At 40.4% G+C, this 21308-nt stretch overlaps 1 protein-coding gene across 2 annotated transcripts in view; it reads right to left on the reverse strand.

The window, feature by feature from the left end:
* The window catches only part of LOC132984393 (furin-like protease kpc-1), a 164389-nt gene that overhangs the window by 109451 nt on the left and 33630 nt on the right, over positions 1-21308 (reverse strand). For both annotated transcript variants that reach the window (XM_061051218.1, XM_061051219.1), the window contains exons 5-6: positions 20991-21094; positions 15557-15662 (exon numbers count right to left, since the gene is read on the reverse strand). In XM_061051218.1, coding sequence (XP_060907201.1) covers positions 15557-15662; positions 20991-21094 — 210 coding nt within the window. The remainder of the gene's footprint in view (positions 1-15556; positions 15663-20990; positions 21095-21308) is intronic.

The following is a 21308-nucleotide window of genomic DNA, read 5'->3' on the forward strand; positions in this document are numbered from 1 at the left end:
ATAAACACTGATGGGCGCACACACACACAAAAAGCTACGTACAAAAATGACAAACGCACACATTCACATACTCGCACAGATAATTTAGAAACTTTCTTTTATACATAAAGAAATCAAATGCATTTTCTAACTACATTTTAGAATCCTGCTTTAAGCCTTAGTATGTATAGTGCTCTTTGGCTCTCAGCATCCAGAAGCAGAAATGGACAAAATGGCATGTGGTTAATGCATTAATTTCTGACCATAATCACATAAAGAATAAAAGATGACAGCCCACATTTTTATTAAAACTTGCATTCCCATTAACTATGTCTTTAACGTTATACTTCTATATCGACAGTATGATACACATGACTAATCTCAGAGTCAAAACAAAGAATCATGACGATACAAAAGAAATGTTTTGAGCACCTTTGATTTAGAACATCTCTGGATTCATCCAAATTAAATCTGTCCAATGCTTGATTAAATGTAACACTTTTAAATGTTTTAAATGTCTCTACTGAGACCATTAATACATTTATTTTAATATACATAAGATGGTCCATACAATTACTCCCCTTGGTATGTGAAATTACAAAGATGGCTACCAGGGAGTTTGTAACAGTTGGTCACCCGTAAGTTCATACGGTAACTTCTCAAACTTCCAACACTCTGCACAACCAAGAATTATGCAAACAAAGATCACAAAACCAGACACTATTTTTACTGAACTGAACTAGTGTCTTTTGTGGCTCTCTGCTCTGTGGAACAAACATATTAGAACCATTTAGTGTACATCCTACACGCTGCGGTGTGGGACTGCACTCTGAGAAATGTGAATGGTTAAACATTGGTTAAACATTGTTTAGACTTGCTTAATGGGACTTGGCTAAGCACGTGTAATTAAGAGCATGGGTAAGTGGAGAGTTGCAGGGAGCATGGGGTGTGTGAATGTGCATTTGTGTGTTTGTGTGTGGGGGACATGGTAGCAGCATCAGGGCATGATGGAGTGTTTTGTGGCACCAAACACCCATTCAGCAAGCTGTGTGCTCATTAATCCTGGCAAACTCCACTTGTTACATGCACGCACAGGAAATCATGAGGCTAGGTAAACAGGGAACTGCTGCGATCCATCACTGCATGCCAGTGAACACAGGGACACAGTGATATGTAGGTGAACACACACACACACACACGGACACACACACACACACACACACACACACACACACACACACACACACACACACACGGACACACACACGGACACACACACACACACACACACACACACACGGACACACACACACGGACACACACACACGGACACACACACGGACACACACCGATGCAGTGTATATAAGACAGTACACACAAACATATTGTGAAAACACCCACAGCTCTGCATGAACAGATGCAAACTAAATCATGCATTCACATTTTGTATCTTTTATCTTTAGTATACAGTGCAACACTATCTTTCCCATCAGAACATTCACTCTCTTTTCTGTTGAGGTGTACGAAAGACAGTTTCAATATCAATCCAGTAACAGTTCCCTTTAGTATGTTGGAGAGAAAGCACATCCAGTGCTGGTGAAGGCCTCCGCTTGCTATTAGTAGAAATAAATACTGCCACAAAGCCGCTAAAGAAATCAATAGAGCTTGACCCCAGTTTGACCCCTCGTTGAATGGAGAAGTTATGGTACCACACTGGCCTTGACATTAGCTTATTTGATGTGTACTTCCCAACAACAGCTCTCTCTGCTCTCCATCTCTCCTTCATTTCTTTCCACTCTTCTTTTTTTTCTCTCTCTCTCTGTCCCTACATCTGCTTCAATTGTTGTGTTTCCATCTCCTAAATGTTTGTGAATACGCACACAAACCTTCATGCACACACACACACACACACACACACACATACACACACAGGCATCACATGACAAATGTAGTATAGGGCCAGTTACACAGCCCAGTGGTTAGCTGCTGCGCTGGAGCAGATCTGTTATATCCATACGCCTGCCTGGCTGGAGCATTTACTGAAGCTATCAGCCAAACAACATTCCATATATCTTTGACAGGGAGGGGAACAATACCATTTACACCAATTTAGCCCTGTGAGGGGGATTTCCAGTTAATGGGCAACATTTGTTTTTTTCTCTTTTTGCATGCAGTATTCAAAATGGCCACCCTTCAGGAGGACAGATGAGACACGCTCCCAGGCTGCTAGTCACTTTTAAATAAACCCTATTACAAGGATCATAAAAAATAAAAAAATAGGACCTTAACAAACAAGTCTGAACTCTTTTTCACTATAGTCCTTCATCACAGACATTATAAGATGTTAAATAAGAAACTTAATCTACATGAAAATAGACGCCAATAAAAAAAGAAAGGGATGAAAGTCACAAACCTCATAGGAAGGTTATAATGAACTAGTATGTATTTATGATGACAGCCTTTCCTGTTCTTTACTCCGTCCTTTGTCCATGTCAGGGTGCAGCTGCAGGGTTCACCCAAATGAGAGGATCATAGTATTTACGGAGCTTCGGTCAAAGGTCACAGGTCACCCAGGGGCCAATCAAAAGTTAGTGGTGTAGCAGGTTCCGTTTTAGGTAGGCAATGAGAGGTCAACAGGGTTATCATGTCAGAAAAATGACTAGCTGCCTGTTAGGGTCATATAAAGAAAGTCTGGCTGCATTTTTCCCTTAATGTAAAATATTCTTATAGGCAAAGAAAACACTGCAGAGTAGTGAAACACAAAATCAAATAATATCAATACATGCTTAACCACTTCAACAAAAAAACAAGTCTTTGGGCATCACTATTAAAAAAGTATTGTATTTTATTGCCTAAAAATACAATCAAAGTCCTGCACAGTTTTAAAATTTCACAATGTATTTTTGCAGTGAATTTTCAACAGTCTCATCTCGGCTGTCACCTTTTTTGTTCTCTGTTTGTTTGAAATGAACTTTTCTTTTACATCCTTATGAGATTAGTTGTACACTATATATGTGACTAATGGTAATATAATGAAATAATTAGGGGCATGGCTGATCAGACTGATATTTGGGCATGTTGTAGGTGTTTGTCTGGAGTCCCGTCTTAACTCCAACTCTTTGCCTGTCACTAGATCAATCAAAAGTTTAGTTGAGATAGCATTTTCTAAAGTAGTGACCACCATTATTTGGCTTCAAACGCCTCTTCAGAAGTGACGTCACTAAGACTACATACATGTTGATGCAATCTAAGGTAACAACAACTCTGGTCTTCCTCAGGACTCTGGTCAGCAGTGGCTTGCACACCTATGCTGAGGTACACTAATTAGCTGAGAGGGAGGATCATTCTCCTTGAACATAAAAGGCTATTGGTTAAAAAACAAGTAATTGATACTTCATCAACAGAAGGGGAGAGATAGAAAGGGGTATGAGAGGAGGGAAGAGACAGTTAAAGAGGGGACAGCCCCAGAATTAATCATAAAGAAATAGAGGCAATATTTTATCTTATTGTGTTCTATTCCATCAAACGTTGGTTCAGAAGAAAAACAAATATGGAGGACTATCAACGTCGTCAGTTGTCCAAGTGTGCATTCTGTTTTGCAACTGGAAAAAAAAATGTACAAAGAAATATGAGTTTGGGTTCCACAAGCTGGTCTTCTTTATCTATAATCCACTTGACCCGGGGCACAGTTGTGTTTATGTTCGCTGCCAAGTTTGTGATGTGTAAAAGTATGAAACATCCGATTGGTGATGCTTCCCGGTCTGCTCACTCTCATTGGCTATTGCCAGTATTCTGTCGGAGGCTCCAACTTGATCGAGAGCAGGAAAGTAATCGTATTGACACCACATATTTTTGAATTATTTGGACAAATAACCACGTGCGACAAGCCTGCAATCGAGCCACATCCTGGCAAACAGCGCCCAAAATGGAGTCTTAAATTGTCAAATGTGTAGTTAGCTAAACTGTTTTTGATGTTGAGCACAAAAAAAACAATAGTTTAAATCTTATCACAGAGTTTCTTCAAGTGACTGAGGGAGGAAATAGAATATTTGTGTGCATGATCTGGTTGAAATTCATATTCAGATCCAATCAGCACTTCAGTGTATGTCAAACAAGGGAGATGATAAAAATCCAACATAATGGTCAGTTATCAGTTATCGTTTTGACATTTAAAGTGCCTTGCTTGATTTATGATGTCTCCAGTATGAAAACTCCAGTCCAGTAACTGTTAAATAGCAACCTCAGACTGTCATCAGCACAGTGAATTTTCTCTGGTCTAACAACAGGGAATAAGACAAAGAAGGACAGAAGTTAAATGAGCTGTCCAGAGTTTGGTCTATTTATGAATACAGACTGAAATCTGCTGTGTAAATAACACACCAGCCTGCAGGCGCACCTGACTCTGAAAGGCAATGCGAGCTGACACTATAATTGGTATAATTCACGTTAAGCCCAAAAACCACCGATATATAATCAAGCAACTGAATCCAACCTCCTAGCACCGTATGTCTTTCTTAGCGCCTGGGTTGTGTGTTGTGTAACCAGCAAAATGTGTGACATGCCTAAAACCACTTTGTTCTACACCCTTTTAAAAAGTACCCACCCCTTCAAAAAGAGCAAAAAAGGACCATAACTCATTAATTTATAGAGATGTCAGGGTGAGAGGGCTGTTCAGGGGCTGCACAGGGTAGGCGCCCCGAGCAGTTGGTGGATCAATACCTTGCTCTAGGGCACTTCAGCAGTACTCTAATAGTAAAACAGCACATCTCCAGCAACTGTTCCCAATACCATACTATTGTCCATTACTGGTGCCTTGAACCGCTGATCCTCATGTTCCCAACCCAAGTCCCTACAGACTGAGCTTCAAATTCATTCTAATTCAAATCTTGAGTCGTTGTATTGATAAAATTACAAACATGATTCTTGTGCATACAATTCTAACACCTACACGGACAAGCAGACAAAGATGCTGTTCAGTATTTTACGCTGTAATGTAAAGTTCTTTATTTAAGCAAAAACTCAAACTTTTTGGCAATAATGGGTTCTAAACTTTAAACTTTCTGCTCAATTAAAATATTTTTAAAAAGCCCAATAATTACCACAAATGCATACATTACACACAATATGAGTATGCTGCAGCATAAAAATATGCCATTTTCTTTATAATTAAAACCTTCACTGCACTTTTCATGTATGTTGAAAAATATAATGGGCATCAAGTCCCTTTAGACCTTTTTCTTCCTCTCGTTATAGTTTCTTATAAAACACAAAAGACCCGCTGAATGCTTGGAGCCACTGCATCAATTCCAGACTGACAGAAATGGAGCTCTACCTCCCTCCTGCCCGGCCTACACAACACAAACTGACTTACAATGAAACCTGCATGAATGGAGACCTGTCAATCACAGGAAACCCATCCATCACCAGGCAATATACAAATGATCATCTCCTAGATTCATATTTACCCGACCTGTGCAAGCACACCTCCACACACACATAAAGGCATTGTAGATAAATTCACAGACACAATCAAACACAGGCAGAAACCAAAATATACACATTCACATACAAAATGCACATAAACATACACACTGCTCATCCAGTGTTGGCGCCCAGACTGTATAAGTCATCAGGGACCTGTAAAGCATTACCCTCTGTGTGACTCGAGCCACTCCAGAAATAGCCTCTGTAATGTATTCTTACCGCCACCGTCTCTTTTGCACAATAGTGCCCTTAATAACACACTCCATTTCTGTTGGCATAAATAAGGGCTCCATTTCCATCTTATTTCATGCAAATGAGAGCGCCGGCGCCCAAACAGGTAGTGGGAGTAGTGTGTGAGTGGAGTGTAGAAGTGTGCGGTTGCTGAGTGTAGTGGCATGATTGGGGACGAGCGAATTCAAATGAGCGTTGGAGAGACCCCACAATGTGCCAACGACTCCCACACCAGCCTGCCAGCGGCGTGACAGACAACGTCACTTACAGGCCCTGCAGCCTGCACAGGGTGCCATTATAGGGGCCAACGCAAAACCAATATTTATCCAGGCAAATGGTTCTCTGGGGAGAGATTATTGATGCAGACACAAGAGTTTCAGGCCAGTAGTAGGCGCTGGTTCTACCACCATGCCATCGCTCTGATTTGCTGAGTCCATTAGTTTACTGTGTTTTGGAATGCAGCAATTGGCTCCCTTCTCTGTTGTCATGCCAGTTGTGCCAAAAAACATCTGGCTTGAAAGTGACAGAAATGTGGACTATACTCTTGATGACTTATAGCCCATGTCAAAATGATGTTTCAATAATATTGCTGTTCATGTGTTAAAGAGTTCAAAGGTCAAACAAGTCCAGTGTTTCCACTACCATTCATTAGGGATGGCTGACTGCGTCTATTATGCATTTCACTGTCCTGAACACGGTCTCTGCTCTCGTGTTCTTACCGATGGCGAGTTTTTGACATCTTTTATGGATTGTATCAGACGCAGCGCCAAGGTTTGGAGTTTGGCTGAGACTCCTACCTGAAGAAGTTACTTCAGATTTATTTTCTTAAACCATATTCTATTGGCTTCTTTTAAAGATAATTCTCTGAAACATTTATGATACCGAGACAGCTTTAGTTCACCCGATTACTTTTCATATTTTAATTTAAAATAACTAATTTAAGTAACAACCATCAAAGTATCAAAACAGACTTCGACTTTCTTTCTCTATCACAGTTATTTCAGTGAGATAGTCTCCTAATAAGTGATGAGACAAGTTGACAGAAGTTGCAATTTTGGAGACTATGGCATGTCCATGGCTTCACACAATGTCCTAGTTCATTCATTATTACATCACTTGACTGCACAGATCTACTATACTGCAGATAAAGTGTCTGATCTAAGATATTAAACCTGCAATCATACTTTTTTCAAAAAGTTTCTTTGGTGCCAGCAGCAATGCCAGTGGCAGAAACTGATTATTGGAGATACTTGTTATTTGATATTCCACTCAAACAAAGCCTTTTTATGAGGTTCCCTATCCAGTCCAGTTACATTCATTCACCAATATTTTCTGCCCTGTGCAGCAACAGAAACTCAGTTTCAGGGTCCTAAAATGTTATGTGTGACATATGTGTTGTACCAAAAGATCAAACCAAATTCAGATATTCTTTTTCGAGAAACTACTAAAACAGCCTAAAATGCCAGAGGTAATGCCAGTGGCAACAGCTGATTGGGGGGCTTGTGTGGTGAAGGTACAGTTTGTTACCTCATACAGGGGTGCAGGATGAGAGAGTGGAAAACATGGCATGCCTGTGTGAAATGTTGTGATTCTTGAATTCTTCATTTTGTTATCGAGTTTGTTTTCCATCTTTGGTGCCTTTACTCTGCACTTTCCAGCAAGAACTTGTCAGTCAAGCTGTGTGGGCGGTTTTCTGACAGCTTTTTCCCTGGGCTTTATTCAGTTGATGAAGTTTGACTTTCTTCTGAGTTTCTTTTTCTCCACTAGTCTTCTGCTGTTCCTACACGTCAGAGGTTTAGACAGAAATATGTAGGCATCACTTTCTTTGTAATAGATATATCCAGCATCAGATGTTGAGAACAATTTGAGAAAAGCTTGGTTTAAAGTCGCTAGAATTTTGTATCAATCAGTGAAACAAAGTTATATTCAAAAGACAAGATTCTTACTCAGTGGAAACAAAGTCGCTAATGATTACATAACACTTTTGGGACACACAGCCCAAAGAGAGCAGTTGGTAGAGTCAGGAGAAGCAGGAAGTAGACGTGGAGAGGAGAAAAGGTTTACAGGGGTGGATGGTGGTCAGATAAAACAGCTCAACACTCGCTTCAAGGAAAGGTTAATGTCTCTCTTTTGATTTCTCCATCTCCTCCTCCTTCGCTTTCCCAGCTGAGGTCTGTGTGACTTACAGCAGGTCCAGACTGCATTAGATTAAATCATAAATTACCCACTCACCCCCATATCTGCATCCCCCCCCCCATCTCAGTCTTCCCTCTACCGTCCTCTCCCTATCTCAATCTCCCTCTCCCTTTATTCTCCTATATTCCATTCCCCATGTATTTCTCCTGCTCCCCCACTATTATTTCTCCCTAGCTCTAATCATTATTCTCTTCTCTTGCTATCCCTGTACTCTGCAATATGAATGCTTTTCTGTTAAGGGAACTGCTAAAGTGGGTTTGGACGGCAGCAATGTGTGAATCTTTGCTTTTGGGCTGAGTTGTTTAGTTTTATAGTTTGTTTCAGTATTGTATAGGCCTTATTACAAACATGTAACAACAACTGGCTTCGTAATACTCAACAACAAAAAAGTTACATAGTCAATGTTTTATTCATTTAGATAATTTGGTTTAAAAATTCTAAATATTGTATCTCTTAGTTTAAGTTAACATCAGCTTTTTGAAATGTCTAGATTTGAGTTCTTAAGAGGTCATGATGACTGAGGAAACTCTAAATTACAGGTGTCTGTATTTAAAATCTACAAAAAAGTGTTTTTTCTACATATCATCACTGTCTTTACTCAACGGTCCAGATGTACTAAACTTCATGTAGGTGCAGCAACATTTCACAATAAAAGCCCCCGGGGCAATATGCTCTTGCTCAAGTTGACGATCCTTCTGACCATCGAAGAGCCCGGTATGGATCCTTATCTTTCTCAGTGCATTTCTTTTTTTAAGAAAGGGGACTTGAGGTAAGTATGCACTCCAACAGCAGCCAACTTTAAGTATGTATAATAAGCACTAGAATATCAATGAACCCAAGGTGAAAACTCTCCATATATGAAACATTGGGTTATCTTTCAAAGGTATTAAAACTTACAAGCTACTTATGTTACCCTGACTTAAACATAGTCCATCACATTTACAGGAAACAACTAAACAGTCTCTTCACTTTACAACATATTACTTTAAACAACATTTGAGACATTTATCTCCTTTCATGTTTTTTGTCCCATTTTGACTGTGAAGAAGGTCTTTACCAAAACAAAGTTTTGAACAAATGGGGACTGTACAGATGACCCCAGGTGAGTAACAAAGCAGCTTCATTTGAAATTGGAAAAACTGTTAATTTGCAGATGACACAACGATAGTGGGTTTGGTACCCAACAACAATGACAGAGACCTACAGAGTAGAGGTCCATACACTATCTGCATGGTGCAAAGACAATGACCTGATTCTCAACACCAGGAAGTTGTTGTTTACTTCATGGAACAGAAAAACACTCCATGTCGGTTAGACCATTAATGGAGAGGAGGGGGAAGCGGGTGGCAGGTTTCAAGTTTCTGGGAGTTCATGTATAAGAGGATCTGACTTGGAGACTGAAGAACTCATTTCTGGTCAAGGAGGCACAGCTGTGACTGTTTTTTCTCAGAACCCTCAGGTACAATCAAGCGATGCTGAAAAATGAAGCCAATGTGGACGTGCAAAAATCCTGCAGTTCGTCGAGTATTGAGTCTGGCTGCAGTCAATGCGTCTATGGACTCAATAGCTGCCTAAGGAACTTTTACAGTACAGTCGGGTGTGTATAGAGTGTGTATGCGTGTACAATATGGTGATATTGTGGATTCTGATGTGGACAGAAAGTGACTATGAAGACACTTTCAGAGAGTCCCTGTTCACAATTACAAGCTCTACACATTGTATATACTGTGCGTATGTGTGTGTGTATTACAATCTGTTAGGTTTAGAAGGGAGAGATGTGCTGAACAACAGACACGCTCTATTTTGTTGATTTTTTGTAAAATATAAAATTCAGTCCAGTGGCCTAGTGAACAATTCAAGCTATATCCAAGTATGATGACAGACATCTATGTTATGGTCTGCACACATCCTCTATTAATAGACTAACAGGGATAGAGACATGCTCCAGGCAAAAAAAGATAAAACAACAGTCCTTTCATTCAACCCCCACACACCTTGTTCCACTGATCCGCTGGAGAAAAAAGGGGTATAAAATAGAGTGACCCTGCCACTAGCAGCTCTCTTTTTCCCCCCACTGCTCTCTTCTTCCTCCCCCTTGCCGTGTGAAATCAAATTTTCATGTGGCTCCCGTATCTGTTGCACAGCGAGGTGATTTATCAGGGATGCAAAGAGCATGCAGAAACAATCTTTATTACATCCATTTCCTGCTTGTCAGCCGGGATCATGTTGGCTGTTCATTAAAGGCGCGGCGCAGGTGAGGAGAATGCATCCCGATGCCTTGATAGATTGTCTGCTCCCCTGTGGTGACAGCAGCTGGATGGATTGAACAGCGGGGGGTGAAGAGGGAGGAAAAAAAGCGCTGACTCTGTTGCTGCCCCTGTCAGACACACTTTTACAAAGCCGGCCAGTGTCATTTCTACCAAACAGCAGCACACACACATGCACACGCAGAGGTCTGACACTCATTGGACTGAAGCCAAGAGCCCCTGCTTTAATGCATGGATGCATGGATGCAAACACACGGTGAGCATCCACACACAAGTATTTATGGACACTCATGTAGAAATATAGAGACACACACATTGTAAAGAGGAGTTTTATCTTATTACACAGGTATCAACCCCGGATCTTTCTGCTAACAACACCAGCCTGACAACCACCAATAAAATACACAGCTTTAACTGCAATGCATTTATTAAAATATTTAAAATGGAGAATTGGTTGATAAAGATTCATTTTAATAATCAGAAATGACACTTACACAGGCACTTCAGTGTTGCTTGGCGACCAGTTTGTTTAGCTACTTGTCAAAGACTTTGCTGCTTGGTGGTGAAAGATAATCATGATGATCAGCCTGTTCTTATGTTGTGCAAAGAAGCATCTCAGCAAAAGCTGCTGGTGTGTTCAGTGTTTATGTGTAAGACATTTTCAAATGTTCAGTTGTTGTTGGGGCCTGTTGTGTTTATATAGCGGGAAAATCCAGTGTGTCTCAGATACTAAGTAAGATGATGGAGTCAGTGAAGTACAAAAGCCTGCCATGCAGTGGCACACGGCTTATACAAGGAAATAACCTGCAGTTTCTACACTTTTCATGTTAAATGTAGACTGCTTATTTAGTGCTGTTTTTTTGAAAATCAGCCAGTTACACACCACCAGCTGTTTAGAAATCATTTTTAAATTATCGTGGGTTTTGTCAGTGGATGACCAATATTCTGAACAATGATACATGTAAGATTCAAGCCCTCAGGGGACAGCATCCCAGGTGCAGTCATTGTAATTAAACACATACCTTTGATTATAATACGCTGATCAAAAACCAATTAAAAAATGTACAGTTGAGGTAAATTCACTTTTCTTAAAAAAAATAAAAAATGTAACACTTCCGGAGGACAACCCGTGGCAGCATAAGCTGTAAATGCTTTTCATGCAATAGGACACAGCTCATTAAGTCAATCAGCTAAGGCTGTAGAATACAGCTCTCCCTCTTACAGCAGCTACATAAGACTTTATAATCAACCATAAAATGTTTTATCACACCTCCTACATCAACAGATAAATACACACGGTATGGAAGCATAAATACAGCTCCGCATCTACATTGAACTCTCATTTTTCCCTCAGAGGACTGCTCTTCAAGAAGTAAATATGAACTGACTGTGTTTACTAAGATATATAATCAGACACAATAAATACATCTGCTCCAGAGGGCAGTGAAGAAAGGAAACTGGTTTGGCTCAATTGAGATTTCCCTGTATCTTACAGACCATCACACTGTGCAAAGAACAGAGGAAGTTTCCTGAGAAAGGACCGAGCTCTTTTCACATCACTGTGATATAAAAACTACAGAATATAGAAAGTTTATTCAATGTCCCCTACACCAACTTTCCTTTTCCCTCCATCCATCCTTCTACCTTCCTTCCCAACACCAACTTATGTCCACTGTCTGTCTTATACCAATGACATGTAATGACGATGCTGTAAGCGCTAATCGATACAGAAGCTCTTGGTGTTGATAGCAGGACGACTGGGACACTGAGGGGCTGTCGTGGGTCAAGGTGGATGGAAGGTGGATGCCATTTCATTGATTTATTTATATTCTTTATGGCACGTACAGGTCATAATTAATGGACAAAAGCCTAATGACTACAGTTTATGTCTTTGGACAGTGTAGGTGACAGCATTCTTTTATTTCTGCTATGAAAGGGTGCTTAGGCTTACTTTATAAAAAATGCCTCAAAGACTGTTAATTATGTCAACAAAAATGAGTATTCTTTGAGATTCTTTGTTTAAAGACAAAATTGAGACAAAAATATCTATTCATAACTCCCTTACAAAGGTGAAACATAACAGTTGGCTCTGCTCGGGACCGACAACCAGCGTAACATTACTTATCTGCAACAAGTGAGTCGCAGGTGTCATTGATTATTTTATTTTTTGGTGCATGTCAGTGACAAAGCCGTAACAAAGTACTGTTGGGACGTCAGTTTAACATTTGAAACACTTTGTACAACCTTGATACAATTTTCTGATTGGCCAGTTGAAGCAGTTCAACGAGAGAAAAAGTTTTGAACAAAATGCTTTGAGGTGCTGTCAACTAATATCGACAAACTATTAGAGGGCAACAATGTAAACGTGAGAAGCATTACCATCTAGAGACTTAATCTGAAATATTAGCCAAAATGAATTACTGTTAGAAGAAGATGGAAATATGTATGAAGGAACAGGGGTCAAACATGTAATGATTTACAATGATTCAATGATGATCATTTACAACCATAATTAAGTGCTATCATTTTCAGTGTAAAGTAAACTAGTTACAGGCAATAGTTCTATGGTGTAGCATTCCAAAAGCTAATGTGCAGGAATGCCTCCAGTAATCTCCTCAATGAATCTTTGGTCCTCAGAAAACAGAGATCTAATTGTTTTGTGAAAACTTCACAAAATGTAACTATAATTTAGGACCAAGAAAAGCAACAAATTCCTTTTAGTTTGGCATTCTTAGCAGTAAAGTGAGAATGATCATTGCAGCTTTGATTTGTTCTCATACAGTTCATGTGTTTCAACATTGGGTGACTACAGGTCACATTAGGTTGCAATGATGAGCACAATTTGAAACTTTTTAATCTGGGTAAAGACAAATTTGTTTGAATCAAAACATAACTGACTGTCCTTTTTAAAAAATGATGCCCATCAATTATGTAATTGGTTGAGAGCTGGCTTTAATATCTGTAATTTGGGAAGAAGTAGTCTATGTATGCATGCTTTTTATATAAATAATAAATTGATTGATCATGTATGCATTGAAAAAGTATGTAATCACGATTACAATAAAGTATATGAGTAAATATTGGTTCTGCTTCTATTGAAACATGTTCTAATAAGACATACAGTTGCCCGTAAATCAAGATAAACAAAGATCTTTAGCTTACAGTGTAAGGGGTGTGCTAACAGGGAGAATTGTCTGAAAGAGTAGCATGGAAAGCAAAACCAAACACAGGCATACAAATTGCAGGTGGCACAGTGTTTGTGATTTAATGCTGACGGACAAACTGCCTCAGATGCCAATTAAATTACCACTAAAACAGAGGGATTGGATTGAAAGATGGAGACAAATAAGGAAGGTAGAGGAGAAAGGAGTGAGGGGATGTGGGAGTACTTTCACTCAAAGAAAAATAATATATTTCATTGTGATATCAAAATCAATTGGCATCGATTGAAGGGTGGCTAAAGGTGAGCGTGTACATGATCCTTCAGCTGTGAGAGGCAGACTGTCCAGGAAGTAGGGAGGGGGAGAGAGAGAGAGAGAGTGAGAGAGAAAGAAAGAATAAGAGGCAGGAGAAATGGAGGGAGGGGGGGAGGGAGGGAGGCAGGAAAAAAGATGGGTGGCTACAAGAAGAAGTCACCTCCTAGTTAACAAAGAAGGCAAAAGAGAAAAAGGCCACAAATGAGAGAAGAGAAAGAAAAAAAAGAGAAAAAGAGTGAGGGAGCTCTGGCCCGGTGGAATCAATACAGAGAGGTGGAGCAGAGTACAATAGCCTCAGAGGAAAGGAGATGCAGTGGTGCAAGTCTAATACTCTCTGTTTCATACACACATATATACATATATACATGCACACACATAAATACATTAGCACACACACACACACACACACACACACACACACACACACACACACACACACACACTCACACATACTCGTCCCCTCTCTGATTCCTTTTTGCTCTTGCTTTCTCCTGACATTTCCCTCTATATCCTTCCTCTATTTAATTTATTTTTTTCTCACTTGCTTGCTCATTCTGTATCTACGCTCGCCCCTCACCGCCAATCCACACAGGCCCACACACACACGCACATACACACACACACACTGAATAGCTGTCTGTATGCAGAGGGATGCAGGGAAAGGAGAAGGCCTTCAGTCCGACCGTAATAGCAGCATCCTTCATCAAAAACAGACAGTGAAGTATGAAGCAACACACTTGCAAGAATTTAGACAACATGGACACAAGTGGACAAGAACCCCCCCCCCCCCCCCCCGCATACACACACACACACACACACACACACACACACACACACACAGTTATAGGACAGTTTCTCCAAGTGCACTTTCACACAAATACTGAAAAGTCAAAGCCACTCAGTTGCAAAAAAAAGTGTCACACGAACATTTTAACACACACGTACAAAACAGCACGCTCCAACACCACTCCAGCTCTATCAGCACTCGAGACTAGTGAGGCTTCAATTAGTTCTTGATGAATGAGCCCATAAGATGCCGCTCTCTCATTTCCCTTGTTGCCAGATATCCCAGCAATCAGAGAGAAATGAATTCTCATTATGGCGTGACTGAGACGAGAAGATGACGGTGGAGGTGGAGGGGTGTGGCCCCCTCTCCACTGAGGGCCAGAGTTCAGCTTCATCACACCAAACTTCACATGTCTTCACCAATATGCAACTTTCTGGAATGGTGTACTCCAGTCCTTCATACATGGTGGCACAGAGGAACACTTTCAGGGTGAGCTGCATGTGAGCAGGTAAACACGTTTCACTTATCTGGAGTTCCTCCTGTCAGCTAAATACCTAGTATGAAGTCTGATTGAGCTGATGTGAGTGAATGCAGCAGGATATAATCAGGAGAATTCACATCGAGTGAGTGGCAGGGGATGACGTTTATTCACTGCGATAGGTGCAAGCCCATAGACTGTAAGCACATGAACGTTGCAATCTCCATGCACATAATTAAACTTCTGTATTAGGATTTCTGTATGTTTTCTTTCAGGATGTTCGTCTCTGCTCTTTTGTTGATATTGAGGTACCTGTCGACATACACATATATCATCATTTAGGCGTGAAATAGCAGACTGTTGCTTTGTCCGCTACTTCTGCATTGTTCTTTTTTCGTCATGTCTTGCTTCAAGAGACCCCTCCCCCCGCGCCCTTCCGTCTCGTACAACAAGGATAGTATCCTGCATCCTGCATGTGTGAACAACCAGATCAGGAGGATTTCAGGGCCAGCCCCATAAACTCATATGTCCTTGTTAATGTTCCAAAATATGCAACAGGATATGTGATGTTTCTCAAAGGCCTCTTGTATCTATTTAAATATCAAATGAATGAGAAACTACGTGTGTGACCATACGTAGAGATAAAGGTTACACTTACCATCATCAATGATGCTGACCACTACTCCACTACCAGTGATGTTTTTCCTCCAAACCGGCATTACATTCATGTCAAACCCACTGGAGTTGTACTTGCCCTGTGCAAACTGAACACACACACACACACACACACACACACACACACACACACACACACACACACACATATAACATTATCATCACAGCTTGAAGTACATCATGCAAAAAGTGATAAACTGTTGAACATGGACTAAGTGAATCACTCTACTTAAAATAGTAGGGGCGGCTGTGGCTCAGTTGGTAGAGTCGTCGCCTCTCAACCGGAAGGTTGAGGGTTTGATCCCTGCTTCTTCGGTGGTGGTGTATGAATGGATTAGTGTTGTACTTACTCTCTGATGTATGTCGCTTTGGATAAAATCGTCTGCTAAGTGAATTATAGAATTGAATTGTAACATTGTAGGTCCAAGACTTTTGTTGAAAATAAATCAGATATATTTCAGTCAGACAAGTCAAGTGTAGTTGAAATGTTTATTGCAGTAGCAAAACAATGCTAGTACTTTGCCACAGCAGCATTTTAATACCTGCAATTATTCAATTAAAATGTTAGGGTTCAAACATTATTTAACCTCAATTCTCATAGTCAGCTACTGTCTTTACAACTAGTCTTTACAATTTGCTATTATCAATAAAATCCTAAAAATTTCCATTTAGGACCTCATTGTGTCTGAGTACACAAAGATGCAATATGTTTGTTGATTTGCCCATGGGGGGCAAAAAGAGAGTTTATAAGCAAGTCACAGAGACAGATCTTTCATCCTTTGCACCTCAAACCACAACTCCACACACACACACACACACACACACACACACACACACACACACACACACACACACATACACACAGAGTCAAACAAACCCACATCCAAACATAAAACAAACTCACAAATCCACACAAAAGTGCACATTAACAACTCCATCATGGGGAGACAAGAGAGCCATATCTGCTCCTTAAGGGCCCGAAAGATTACATACATTTACTAGAAAATACTAACAATAACATAAAGCAGGACCATTCTATGACATAATAACCGAGTCACACTTCCTCTCTTTATACAACATCAATTGTGCTTCTTGCAGAAACATTCACAGAGACACCAGCTACACACTCGAAACAACACAGTAACTACACACACACTAAAAACAAACACACAATCAAAAAGGAACCTAAATGTCAGCAGCTGTCCAAAACTCTACTGCCCACACAAACACACACAATCACAAATTTGTTATTCAAAGTGAGTATGTTTGAGTGGTTTCATCTCTGTGCTATTATGATGTAGAGAGAAAGTGAAGGGGAGGTGAGGAAAAGGTATGTGTGTGTGTGTGTGTGTGTGTGTGTGTGTGTGTGTGTGTGTGTGTGTGTAAAAATGCTGCTCCCTGTGCTCTGATGCACATGAGCTCGCTAGCTGCTTCTGGTCATATTCTTTATGACCTTCTTTATATACACATGGATGAACAAAAATGAACAAATATGAACATACACACACAAATACCATTCCATACATTACCAAAGTATCAATATTTAGGCTCTTTAAACCTTGCATTAACATCCCTCCTGGGTGATCTGACAACAAGTGGACAGTGCCTAAGTATGCACGTTTATACCTTGCATTGAAAATGTGTCTCCATCAAGTACTTGAGATCAGAATGTACTTCCATAACCTCACATGCTATAAGCACCCTCCTTTTGAAAAGACTGAATCTATTCTAGCTAGAGCTGCCGGTTAGTCCTCAGTCCTATTTCTGCTAGACCTGTCGGCTGCATTTGACATATTTAACCATCAAATCCTCCTATCTGCTGGTTCATGTCCTATCTCTTAGGGCGATCTCTTAAAATGTCTTGGAAGGGAGGAGTATCCAAAGACCACAATCTATCCACAGGGGTGCCTCAAGAATCAGTGCTCGGTCCCCTACTCTTCTCAAAATACACCACCACACTTGGTGTAATATTCAGACCCCATGGTGTCTCATACCATTGCGATGCTGATGATACCCAGCTCTTCCTATTATTCCTGCTAGATGACATTACACCCTCAGAAAGAATTTTGTCATGCCTTGCTGATATCTCTAAAATGGATGAATAAAAACCAATTCCAACTCAACCTATAAAATACAGAGCTCAGCCAGTCGCTCAGTGCGACCACAGATCAATATCCAGCTTGGACCAACCAAACTCATGCCCACAATGTCTGCCTGGAACTTATAGGTGTCATCATTGAAAAACAGCTAACGGCTGCTGTAATGTAACTGTATGTGCTGCTGGGATTAAAACGTAAAGTAAATTATACAGAGAGAACTACCCTGTCGGCCTCAACGTCTTCGTTTGTTATTGTATTGATTGAGAGCCCCCTGGCGGCTGAATCTACATACTGAGCCTTTAAAGCTGTTTGTTTGCACTTAGTGATGTTGTTTCCTCCTATCCAGATCCTTGCTTGTGTTGTACTTACTCACAGATGTACGCTGCTTTGGAGAAAAGTGTCTGAATTAGAATGAATGAGAATTGTAGAATTGAATGCTTTATTTCCCATATGTGGTCTGAGCTGTCATATGTCAATCTGTACACCGAGCATCAAATCTATCCACTCATTATCAGATCAGCCAAGATTGATGTTAATGCAAGGTCAACAGCCTAATAGTAACCAAATGTGAACCACCCATTTTCTTGTCAATTTGGGAGAGAAAAAATAAAGCATAATTTAAACATAATGTGTTCAATTCAAAGTATTTTAACAGGCTTTGAAATAAATGTATTGGCAACAGTCATTGACACTTTAACTAAAATTTATCATATTGTACCTGTAAATGATTTACTTCACTGCAAGCAGTAAATGGATTCCCATGATAAAATAATACCATATCACAAAAAATTTCCATGTTCAAATCAAATCAAGATTTTTTTTTAATACTGTAAACATACTGTATATCACACTAGTGAACTTGCTCCTTATTGTCATTAAATATCATGGTTATGAAAACTTTAGCTGTCTGCTGGTCCACCATATACTAATGACTTAAAAAGTAGACATTAACTCTTTTGAAAGTTGGGGCAGCAGTAGCACAGACTGTAAGGACTTGGGCTGGGAACCAGAGGATTGCTGGTTCAAGTCTTTGACCAAGTTTGGGACTGTCAAGGTGCTCTTGAGCACCTCACCAAACCCTCAACTTCTCAGGCACTCTTTCATGTACTGCCCCTCACTCTGACATCTTTCAATTAGTGCATGTGTGTGTATTTCAGTAATTTCCCCTTGTGGGATTAATAAAGGATATCTTCTTGTAATTATTATTTAAATACATTTCTCCTAACTAAAGGGTAGACATAATTGAAGCCTTGTTCAGAGCATGGTCACTGGTAGACCTAAACCCTACTGGCTCAGAGATCCATTGTTTGTGAAAGATTGTAAGGTCCCCCCACACACACACACACACACACACACACACACACACACACACACACACACACACACACACACACACACACAGAGTAAAAAGTTAAAACAAATACACACACACACACACACACACACACACACACACACACACACACACACACACACACACACACACACACACACACACACACACACACACACACACACACATTTCTCTGTGACACACTTGCAAAGAGAGAAACAAGGAAACAGTTCCTGTCTTCTGTGCCTTTATCTCTGCTGCCTCACAGCTGTAGTCTTCAATAACACACTCTCTCTCTCGAACACATTATCAACAGAAAGCACATCCAAGGTGCGTTATGGATTTTTGCAGTTTTGAACAGGCTTCTCTGGTAAAGCTGGACTGGGCCCACTGCTGGTGGTACCTACAGTCTCTAAGTGTACTGTGGGAGGTAAAGCCTTCAGTTATCGGGCTCCTCTCCTCTGGAACCGCCTTCCAGCCGGGGCAGGGAGGCAGACACAGTCTGTGTTTTTAAGAATAGACTTAAAACTTTCCTTTTTGATAAATCTTATAGTTAGGGCTGGTGCTGGTGTAGACCAGTTATGCTGCTATAGGCTTAGACTACCGGGGGAACTGGCACCTTGAGCTCCTCTCTCTCTCTCTCTCTCTCTCTCTCTCTCACTCTCTCTCTCTCTGTGCATACACAGTACATCATATTACTGCATGTATCTATCTGTAAATCTCAGTCACTAACCACCTACTTTCCTGGGAGCTCTTGAGCTCTCCTAGGCTCCTCAAGATCGTCGGTTGACGGCTTGCCAGAACATAGATGTGTATATATATATGCCGAGTTCGCATGGACACACACACACACACACACACACACACACACAGATACACATGCCTGATCCTGGCAGGCTACCAACCCTGTGATCGATGTCCACCAGAGGATGATTAAACACAACAGAATGAGAGAATGGGAGTAAAAGGGGTAAAGAGAAAAAGAGAGTGAAAGAGAAATAAAGTCATTTTCTCTCAATTTTAAATATAATTTTATTTTTCTTGATTATTGAGTTCACTATTATTATGTTATATTGATCAATATACTGTATATATTTCTAAGTGATATCTCTATTACATAAAATGTGTCTATAAAGATTTTTTTTTTTTTTTTTAAGAGTGATGCCTAATCACACGCTCTATATGGACCCCAATAAGATATGTACAAAACTACTCAAACATCCTGAAAGTTTTTGGGGCAAGCTGCATGAGTGGAGTCTTTTGTGCATACTAGTAAAGTAATGATAGGCCAATGTGAGAAAGCAAAAGGAAAACTCAATGTGAGCGGGTGAGAGGGGGCAGTGACATTTATATCCTGCCGCTGCAAGGATACCATGTATTTTCTTTTAGCAGTTTTATCACAGCAAACATTGCCTGGATCAGATTTTTTTTTCTTTTAAAATGAACCCGTTCAAATTGAGGAAGATGTTTTCTTGGATTATCATTATTGTGGTGTCATTCAAATTTCAAACTTTTTGTAAGTTTTTAACTTTTTGCAGCAACACCTATTGAATTTGATATATAACACCTGTACTGTACAGTTGTAAACTAGTTTTGTACGAGTGACTCACAAACATTTATTGGTCAAACCCCGTTTTGCTGAAGGACTGAGCTTGTGTTGTTGCGGCACAGTGTGTGAGTCAGTGTTGTTCTAAGCCTCATCAATCCCCGACATCTGTCTCAGTTCAACATAGTCGACCTCCTTCACCTCCTCTCTCTCTCCCTCTCTTTCCTCCCCCATAATCTGCCTACCTCCGTCTATCTTCTGTCTCTCTCTCCAGTCACACATGAAAGCCTGCCTGACTCGTGTCTGTCAGTGGAACATCCTTCAGCATGAGGACAAATGCTGAGTGGTGAGAAAGGGTATCTAGAAAACCAATAAAAACAGGTAAACACATTCACACAGACCCACAAACACTCACACAAACACACACAATTATACCCACCAGTTCCCACTGCATAGGCCAGAGTGGGTCATTGAAGGTGAGGGACTGGTCACTCCTATTCTCCTCAGGCTGCCTGTCAGTTTCAGACTCTCTCCTCTGGGAACCTGCAAGCACACAGACATCTTGCGTGTATGTGTTTGAACATGTATGTGTGTTTTTTTTGCTTATTGTGAACTCTGACACCAGAAAGTCCCTGGTCCTCAACCAATGGTGAAAGACCTCCTGGATTCACTCTATCTCCAGTGAGATGGAATATTATTGGAAGATTAGCATATCATTAGCATGTTATTAGCATCTCATTTCTGCAGCACAGCTTGG

The sequence above is a fragment of the Labrus mixtus genome, chromosome 11 (assembly GCF_963584025.1).
Source record: "Labrus mixtus chromosome 11, fLabMix1.1, whole genome shotgun sequence".
Lineage (NCBI taxonomy): Eukaryota > Metazoa > Chordata > Actinopteri > Labriformes > Labridae > Labrus > Labrus mixtus.